Source organism: Cavia porcellus, unplaced genomic scaffold (genome assembly GCF_034190915.1).
Source record: "Cavia porcellus strain 051 isolate PalLab524CR breed Dunkin Hartley unplaced genomic scaffold, mCavPor4.1 scaffold_11, whole genome shotgun sequence".
Taxonomy (NCBI): domain Eukaryota; kingdom Metazoa; phylum Chordata; class Mammalia; order Rodentia; family Caviidae; genus Cavia; species Cavia porcellus.
The window spans coordinates 60,513,449-60,523,220 of record NW_026947494.1 but is presented as its reverse complement, the minus strand read 5'-3'; the positions used below and the strand labels follow the sequence as shown (position 1 = coordinate 60,523,220).

The window sequence follows — 9,772 nt, the reverse complement described above, 5'->3', positions numbered from 1 at the left end:
TTTGGAAAACCTGGAAACTGTTATGTGCCTTAAGACTTTTCTCAAAAAACTGACATGTATCTATCTAAATATACACTGTTCTGGATAGGAGGGAGAGAAAAGCTGGTAAAGAACACAAACCCAGTGATACTGGGGCAAGCAGCAGAGAAATCAGACCCATTTCTACCTGTTTCCCTACTTTATTTCAACAGAATGGTAAGGGTAACAGCTTTCCAAGTTTTCAGAACAAAATGCATGCTACTCTTTCATTGCAATCCAGCTGAAAATTAGTCCAGAATTAGGCTTAGTAGAGGACAGCAGCCAAAAACTGCTAGGTCAGAATGACTTGTTTTTCTGGTTTGCCAGGGCCTAATTCCTTTCTAGTAGGTGATGAGTAATGAGGCTAAAAGAGCAGAGCAGGTTTGAATTCCACCTTACCATGGAGGGGCTGTGTGACCGGAGACAACGAATTCCCTCTTCAACTCGGTTTCATCTGTATGATGTAGCTCCTCCATGGTGTTGGTAACCACATAAGGAGACCTAAGAGGCAGTGCTAGTCACACAACCTTAGCTACAGGAATTGCAGACAATTCAGAGAAAATTGCAAGGTATGGTAGAATGTAGTGTCTACAATTTATCTGATACCCTACTCTTGAGAACACGTAACAGAATCATCCTGCCACAGTTCCAAAGCTGTCAGACTTGACCCAAAATTCCTCTGGCTGATGACTGTCACTAATGACGCCAATCACTTCCCAACTTCGGTTTGTGAGGAGCCAGCAGGTTTTTTGGCACCTTTTCTGTCATGAGATTGGCAGTGTTCTCACCACAGGCAGACCACAAATGTCATGTAACTAATTTTTCTTACAACTAAAATATTTGGTCATTTTTTTTGGGGGGGGGTCTTTTTCCTTTTTATTGGTACCCGGGATTGAATTTACGACTGCCTGCTTGCAAGGCAGACGCTTATGCCGCTGAGCTAAATGCCCAGACTATTTGGTCATTTTTTTAAACTGCATCATAACTTGCTAGTCAAGAACTATTAAGAAACAAAAAACAAAACCCCCACCCTTTCTTAATTAATAGGGAACAGTAAAATACTCTTATCTAAAAACACTTAAAAGCTGTTGGGGAAAAGGTTGGATTAGGGGCTTAACAAGATTAATTTTAGCACCAGTAGAATAAACTGTCCATAGACAGGTCTAGCCTGAAGACGCTGTGCATCAAGTCCCTTTCCTATAGATGTAGCTCAAACAGCAGGAAAGACAGTTACCTAAGCTTGTCAATGTGCTGCCATCACCCTATCTCCAGATGAACTAGTGCCTGTGCTATCCAGGTGTGGTCAGAGGGACAAGCGAAGTGCCCAGCCATCCACTCCTCGGTCAGTGACTTCTGTTTACTACGTTTCCTGTTTCTTCTGCCGAAATGGTGGAAGTGGCTAAAATAGGTTTGTTTCATCAATGTGGGACAGGGAATGAGGATGTAACAGAGGCCAACCTGGCCAAAATATTCTGGTGATATATACTTCATTTTCCTGCTACTTGCAGAGACTTCTGGATTCTCATTACTATAGCAATGCAGTTTACTAGGATACATAACCTTAAAAAAATATATATGGTACAATGTAAATGTACAAACACTGTTCACAGAGCACTTTATATGTGGTATCATAACTGATAGTGACTTAGATATAGCTGAATGGGATCTTCAAGCAGGGCTTGCAAATTGCCAGTAGTATCCTAAATTCTTGTTAGAAGTACAATATTCTTCAACTGGCTTTGATAGAGTTTGCATACAATCAAGTTTGGTTTGTAAAATTACTATAATTGTATACTCAATTCTACTTTGCCATCTACAGTGTCACCACTTATGCAAAGAACGGTATGAACCAGGTAACATTCCTTTAAGCCACTTCTTAGAATAACCTACAAAGAAGGGATCTGAAGATTAACTACTTGCATGTTTTTTGAAAGCTAACCTTTAAGGTTCACCTACAAAACTGAATTATTTCTACCTCATAAACTGAGGATGAATGAGGTAAAATAGATTTAAAAAGCACTATATCCTTATAATAAACAACATCAAGAGAAAAATTTGCTCGCTTACCCACAGAGTTACTCTATATTCCTAAAGTACTTGGTACCACATAAAGCATCCAAGGAGTAAGTGTTGGGAAAAAATTTTCAAACATGAGAAAGCTGTATCACCTTTGTTATACTATACTGTTTTTAAATCTTTAATCTGAATAAAGGGTTTATCAGCCAATTACATACCATGGTTAGTTTTCAATAAACAAGTTTGCTTACTGTATACAGATCATTGTAAAGGAATTAAAAAAATAAAAACATACCAGGCAAAGAATTTTATTAATCTGTTTCAAACTTTATTCCCAGGCTTCTTCAGCTTAACTGGCTGCAAAGAATAAATTGTATGTAAGCAAAAACTGAAAAGAGCTGCAGTGTCCAAGGGGCTTGGGCTTAAAAAATATTAGAGATCTAGATTTTATCAGATCCATAAACAAAAACAATTTTAAAAAGCAGTCATAATATAAAATAGCAGCTCCCAGTAACGTCTTCCAAGTTTTATCTTTTTCAGAAGCTGACTCAGATCAGTTTGCCTCATTCTTAGAAGCCTCATCAAAATTCTCCACAAGATCTAAGGAGGAAAAAAAAAAAAGTTAAGTCTGAAAGAACTAAAATCCATAAATTATCAAACCTTAATAGCTCTCCAACTTACACACATTATTATCATGAGATTCACTATTTGGTACACTGAGAGGTGTAGTTTTGGGTATATAATACAAAATAAGTTATTTTGACAATGACACAAGCACCATGTTCAAAGAACATATACAATCTTCTCATTCCCTTAAAATGTAAAGATGTGAAACACTGGTTAATGTGGAAAAGCAGAACCAAACACTATCATGACACAACTGTGAAGTGTTCTTAGGTTCCTATGGATACCTGTCTATGCAAAGTGGCAGGATTTATGAATCCAGTGATTCTTCTGCCCAAACCATATATGTTTTACGACAAAGTGATGGAATAACAGATTTAAATAACTTCTGCATGACATCGCCTAGACTCATGGATTTCAAATAGGAAACAAAGCTCACATATATCGCCAGGTAATTTTAGGTCACAAGTAAACAATATTCAGTATTAAGGTGAGTTACCTATAAATCTCCTTGGGATCTCAAACACAAGCCAAGTCTAGAAATGTAACCCCTACTTATTTAACAGTTATTTTTCTCATCCCATGTCCCCCTTCTTTTAGACTCACTCCCTTTTAACCTATCACCCCTACCCAGGGCAGTTTTTTTTCTGTTAGCATTTTTTGTTCTCCTTTGCTAAGTCTCTAGGTAAACCACAAGGCACCTACCTGGAACTTCATCATCATCATCCTCTCCAGTAGCAAGTGGTGCTTTTCCATCCACAGCTGTGAGAAGGAAACAGAATTGTAATTTCTGCATTTCTCTAGGCTTTCAATAAACATTAACAGAACACACAGAATGCCAAGTATTATTACAACTTATGTTCCTGATGACAAGTGACATTTGAGATCTCACCTGTAGCACCACTAACAGCACAATACACTGATGTGTAGGAATACTTTAATAGTAACAGCTAACAAAATAAATTCCATGCCCACTCTTTAAACCCTTTGGCCCAGAGACCTGGATTCAGTGTGAAATCAGTAGGGAACCATTAGGGACAAAACCCACATGCCAAATTCTGGTAAGACTTATTTGGGGAGGCAAGCAAGGGTATTTGCTTAAATAATCTTGTTTGTACATAGCGAAAGTCTCAAAACACTTACGGAAATGAAACAAAGTGATTAAAAAACTAGAGATATTTCTCAATGGTAAACAACCACTTTCATCACACAAAAATGTGAACTACATATGTATTAGAAGACCTCACAGTACCAGCCTGTCATGGATATAGGTAGAGTATTTCAAAAGACTACTTTTGTTCTGAATGGTAAGATGGCCTAAAATCTTGAATACCTCTCCAAGTAGCAATATAAACTGAGGCAGAGCGAGTCCACGTCTAGAAAAACATGGGTGACTAAATAGGACGCTATACGCTATGACTGACTTGCTTCTGCATTTCTATTCTTTAAAATTTTAAGCAAAAAAAATTTCAGCATGAAGTTTTTACATCCTGATACACTACCTTCAGCTCTGAACAAAATCCCTACTGAACTATAATTAAAAATATCAAAAGATTATACTAACTGTGCTGATAAAGACTGAAAAAAAATATACCTATAATCACAATTCACTGTATTTTGAAATAAAGATCCCAAAGGTTGTCAACATAGAAATGATCAATGTGGGAAATGCTAAGTACAATAGTACATATTTTTTTTTTTGTCTTTTTTGTTTTTATTGGTACCAGGGATCGAACTCACGACTGCCTGCTTGCAAGGCAGGCGCTTATGCCGCTGAGCTAAATCCCCAGCCCCCAATAGTATATTTTTAAAATCACTTCTCAACTGTATTAGTTACCAGGAAAGCCCAAAATTAACATCATTTAAAAAAATTTTTTTTTAATTTTTTCTTCTTTTTTATCGGTGCCAAGGATCAAACTCACGACTGCCCGCTTGCAAGGCAGGCACTTATGCTGCTCAGCTAAATCCCCAGCTCCACATCTTCATCATTTTAAACTAATAAAGATAAAAAATCTTAATCTCTAACCCAAAGCAAGTTAGACAAATTACCATAAACATCTAGAAAACTGGCTTAAAATAACTGGTTTTAAGTTTGCCTTCCAAATCCAAACAGTCACAAAACTGTGCTGCTGAATAAACCCCAATGAAACTAATAGGAAACGCACATTGTTTGGGCAGAGCTTCAGCCAGTCTCCTTAAACTAGTGAGACTGTCTGCACCAAGCTGGTTCAAGATGCTGGGTAGCATTTCTGTCAGCTGTTTCGTCTCAGCATGGCCTGTAATGGTGAAAGTGTTTGCTGCCAGAGATGCCTGAACTTTTGGGTTGTTGAAGTGGATAACTGTTCCTTGGTTTGTAAACATATTCACCTATGAAGAAAAAAATTAAATTAGCAATGCCCACCAAAGTCTCCTTTAAAACAGAGTATGTTTTATGAAACAAACATTGACATCTATATAACTAATCTAGTATTTCATTTTGAAGTACAGGTAAAATTCTGCCTGGAAAGGAACATGCAATCAAATAGCTCTCTCGGATACTCGCTAACAGAGCAGAAACATAAAGAACTTTAAACTCTGGTGTGATATGACTGGGAGTTTAAAAAAGAAAAAACAAAAGTAAGAACATTTAAAATTTTTCTAGCCAAATCTTACTAGAAAACAATTTGTCCCTTACCTCTTCAATACCAGAGATATTGTTTACCCCTAACTTCTTTAATGAGAACTGAAGTTTTTTATCATCTGCTGTGGCTGTTCTATGAACCACCTTCTTCTTTCTGCGGGCAGTTCCCTGAAGTGAGAAGAAAGAGCAAACAGCACACTTAGGCCATAACAAATATTTTCAAAACGGGAACAGTTTCATGTTTTTCTGATTTTTGGTCCCATGTAAGAAAACTATTATAACCACAAACAATGTAGTTAAGTAGTCAGGCTAAGATAAAAATGGACCCTGAAATAGGAAGAATTATACCAACACCCCCTCAAACTCCTAGTTTTGCCAAATGTTTTAAAGTGACTGGCATGTGTCAGCCTAACTTAAGCTTCAGTAAGTTCCACATCTAGACTCAACCTTTTGTTTTAAAAATAAGCATCTAAAATAATACTAAACAACATGAAACAATAAAATGAATTAATAAACTTTCGAACCACTGAGAGCACAAACTTGAATTTCTTATCTTAACCTACAAAGAACCTAACATGATCTGCCCTGTCCCTAATATGCTGCTCTTGACTCTCTTTCTTCTACTAAATAAACCTCTCTGCTATTCCTTAAACAGGCCAACCAGACTACAAACACCAATGTAAAAAATAGCAACCCTCTCTCATTGTCTAACTGGTTTACCTGCATAAAACTTATTACCAGAATACAAAGATAAATTCTCTGAAGACTATTTTCCTTACTGCTTCCTGCAGTGTCCAGCTTGTTTAAGATAGTCAAAGGAAAAGCTACAACCTAACTACCTCACTGTCCCAACCTCTATCCCAATTCTTAATCTTTTTTTTTTTCCAAGACAGGGTCTTTCTAATGCATACTGGCTTCAAACTCATGATGATTCGTCTACTGCCTCAGCCTCCCAAATGCAGGATTACAGACATGTACCACCACACTCCACTCATATCTCTATTTTGAAAATGCTTCTACTGTATTAGGCCTATCACACTATGAAAATAGATTTGCTGCCCAGTGCTGGTCCTCCTTCCTCCGGTTCCCTAGAGTGCTGGGATTATAGGCCTGCCCTGCCACACCTGGTTCAACTTTACACTTAAATTGTGTATTTTTATTAAACATAGTAAAAGTTTAATTGTAGTTTAACTGAAGAAACTACCCGTAAACTAACACACACACAAAAGGTTACCAAATCTCCCCAAAGTTTGAATAATCACCCTAAAGTGGTCGCGTAGATACCTGAGTCTAAAAACAAAACCACCATATCATCTCCTGCAGATTCTGCACCTTTCACAAATGGAGAGTTCAATTTACTTAATGAAGTTAATCACGTTAGTAATGTGCATTAGAAGCATTGAATGTACACTGAAACTGCACTCTGGATGGTTAAAAAGACCAATACAGGGAATTCAAACAATGCTCACAACAAATACAGTGAGTTTTTCTGGCACCAAAAGACTACAGTCTGTAACTGTTAAAAAGGTCAAATACCTAATGCTGTTAATGTTCAGGTGTGGATCTTGAAGACTACTAGTGTCAGCAAAGGTAAAAGAAAACTCAGGATATTCACTCTGGCAAGCCTAGTAATTTAACAATGCTGCATCTTATTATTTAATCGACGTTAAGCTTCCGGCTACCTCACTTGAATCACTCTACTTGAATGCTTAAAGCTGGAAAGTTTTAACAGGTCATAAATTTGTATTATGGAAGCTTCTTCACAGGTTCTACCAAGTAAAGACATGCTCTGTTTCAACAAGCTGCCTGCCACACCTTGTCAAATAGTAGGAATGTGCTAACAATACAAAACAACTAAACTGCTTTCAGAAAACCTACAAACCGAGTTCAAAAAAGCATATCCTCGAAGAAGGAAAACCCTGGAAGAATACCCATCTGAAAAAAACCAATTAACCCCAAACTAGCAATTTTGCAGTCATTTTAACTCCCTCTGTTTTAGCATAATTAAAAAGTCAGAACAGAAAAACGTCTGCTTAAGTAGCATATTCAAATCTAACATCACTGTAACTTCAAAATATAACTATACGGAGTCTACAAATATCCTTGAAAACTTATAGCCAAATTTTGTAGTACACATCTGTAATCCTAGCACTGTTGGGGGTCGAGGCAAGAGAACTGTAAGGTCAAGCCCAGCGGGAGTTAACTTTGTGAGACCCTGTCACAAAATACATTTTAAAAGGGGAAGGAGTGGGTGGGGGTGTAATTCCAGAGCCCAAAACTCCAGGTTTCATTCCCAGTCCCACACAAAGAACAAGGCTGAGAGTGGCTCAGCATTTGAGTGCTTACCTACCACGTGATAGGACCTAGGTTCAAGACTCAACAGGGGAAAAAAAAAAAAAAAAAACCGCCGGCTTTGTACAACTTAAGCCAAAACAACTCTAGGTTGTGGTGTACACAATAACCTGATCCATCTTAAATGACACATTTTTCCTACTAGTAAAACTAGGCAACATTTTTGTTCGACTTATATACAATGTAACACTGACAACTTGTTTACATATTTACATAAAAGCAATGTTTTAAATGTTCTTTAATTATTTGCTTTTCCCTTTGAATATACAACTGGTAGTTCTCATTCTTATGTGTATCTGCCTAATCTCTGACCACCCCACTTCCTTAATGTGCTGGCTCTAAATTTCCGCCTATAAGCAAAGTCATAATCCAATTTGTTAGAAATAGAAAAGGAACTTAACTTACTTTCCCACCAATGCGCACTTGTGCCTGCAGTTTGGCGAGTTTTTCTTGGTTCATGATCGTTTCTTTCATCTAGAAAAAGAGGAAATCCTCAGCAACGGAGATCACTCCAGCACTACACGCTTATTTCCCAAGGCATGCGCAAATAAACGCCTTACAAAGGCCGAGGCCTAATCCCCAAACCCACCCCGAAAAGCTCCAAATTTTGGCTCCGAGGGAGCCCCAAGAACACTCCCTTCCCGCCCCACCCCCGCAGCTCCCCGCCTTTACAAGCCCAGCACAGGGCTGTGTCCCACGCCAAGGGCAGCACCCCCCACCCCGGCCCCGGCCCGGCCTTGGCCTAGCCGGGGCCTTCCCGGCCCAGCCACTCTCCGCAAGCCTCGCGGTACCTGAGGCTCCTCTCCTCGGGTTCCGCCGAGAGGTGCAGGAAGAGACGGAGTCGCCTCGCCCCCAGGGCAGCCGCCCCTGGCTCGACCTCGCCCCCGAGAGTCAACCTGAGCGGGTGCGCCTGTCCGTCGCATCGCCTTCCTCTCCTCAGCCCTGTCCCTCCCTGTCTCGCTCCTTCCGGGAACTTCCCGCCCCCGCTCCCGTCCTCCTCCCACGCCGGCGTCCAAAGCCTTTTTGTACCTTGTCGGAGCGGATATGGGGCAGCACGGGGGACTAGGATTGGCGCTCAGGGGGTCTCTGGAAGACCAGCTGAGATTAGACGCACACACGCGGGGACGCAAGATGGCAGCTAGAGGGAGGCCGGAAGTGACGCAATGCTACTTCCTCCAAAATTCAGGAACCAGATGGCGTGACTGCGCACGCGCAGCTTCGTGCACTACTGTTTGGAAGAGTCTCACCGGCTTGTGTTCGCCTACTGGCTGCGGCCGGAGAGTACTATTGTTAGTCTTGGAAAGGCCAAGGAGGGTCTGAGGGCTTGATTGTTTGCATACTTAGGGTTGAGAAAGTCTCTCCTGTGTCCATCGTATCCAATTTTTTTTTTTTTTACTCTCCGGAGTATCTAGGGTTCCCAGCAGCGCCCGCGGCTTCAGGTGTCCGCCTGTTGGGTAGCGTAGATTGGAGAACTGTCTAAAACAAATAAATACCTTTGTTTTCCAAGGCTAGATGATTTGGTAGATTTCGGGGCTGCGGTTCACAATTTCTGGAGCGTTCTCACAATTCTATAGAACCAGACTTACATTTTAGCAAATTTAACAGTTAAACACTTTCAACCTTTAGACATGCATGTTTCTTTAACAGGCAAATATTGACTCCTTGTTATTGAATTGGCTTGGATTTGGCAATGAGCTACTCACAAAGAAACAACTTTACCTTTCTTAACTAGTAATTCAGTCAGAGATGAATGTGTGCCTGGTGCGTTAAATTTGCTTTAGCAGGACAACTTAAAGGCAACTGTAAAACCACTGACATTTAAAATGGCAATTTAAGTTAAAAATACTATCTGTTCAGCCTTTTTGTGGGCCTAGCTCCAAAATGCATATTCAAAAGTGAGCCTAAGAGCCTGCCCTGCAAGGTCAAGGTCCTGAGTTCTCTTCTCATTACAAAAAAAGCGAGCCTGAAATTTTGGCCAGAGTACAATTTATACAGCAGGAAAATTTAATAAACACAAACTTTTCCAAATAAGTTCATTTTTTTGAACACTTTTTTTACCCATACATTTGTTAAAATTGCTATCTCATTAAGAAAACCAGTGAGGACAGCTGTTATTACTTTTTAGAGTAATTGAAACAGTTA

General features: G+C 39.5%; 1 protein-coding gene across 2 annotated transcripts; it reads right to left on the bottom strand.

Moving 5' to 3' along the window:
- Positions 1-2,340: 2,340 nt before the first annotated feature.
- Positions 2,341-8,816, bottom strand: Btf3 (basic transcription factor 3). Of its 2 annotated transcripts, none has more exons than XM_003461915.5 (6): positions 8,660-8,816; positions 8,036-8,104; positions 5,333-5,446; positions 4,824-5,025; positions 3,364-3,420; positions 2,341-2,634 (listed from the first exon to the last, which is right to left on the bottom strand). In XM_003461915.5, the coding sequence occupies exons 2-6, from the start codon at positions 8,102-8,104 to the stop codon at positions 2,588-2,590; spliced, it is 489 nt and encodes a 162-aa protein (XP_003461963.1). In that variant the 5' UTR covers positions 8,660-8,816; the 3' UTR covers positions 2,341-2,587. The 2 variants fall into 2 exon arrangements, with proteins under 2 accessions (XP_003461963.1, XP_003461962.1); XM_003461914.4 differs by lacking the exon at positions 8,660-8,816 and adding an exon at positions 8,422-8,653.
- Positions 8,817-9,772: the final 956 nt, after the last annotated feature.

Excerpts from the sequence above, each read along its gene's own strand:
- Btf3 (XM_003461914.4), bottom strand. The coding sequence starts at position 8,553 with ATGCGACGGACAGGCGCACCCGCTCAGGTTGACTCTCGGGGGCGAGGT. Across the intron at positions 8,105-8,421 it reads CCCGAGGAGAGGAGCCTCAG|ATGAAAGAAACGATCATGAA; the intron begins GTACCGCGAGGC and ends CTCTTTTTCTAG. Across the intron at positions 5,447-8,035 it reads AAGTGCGCATTGGTGGGAAA|GGAACTGCCCGCAGAAAGAA; the intron begins GTAAGTTAAGTT and ends TTCTCACTTCAG.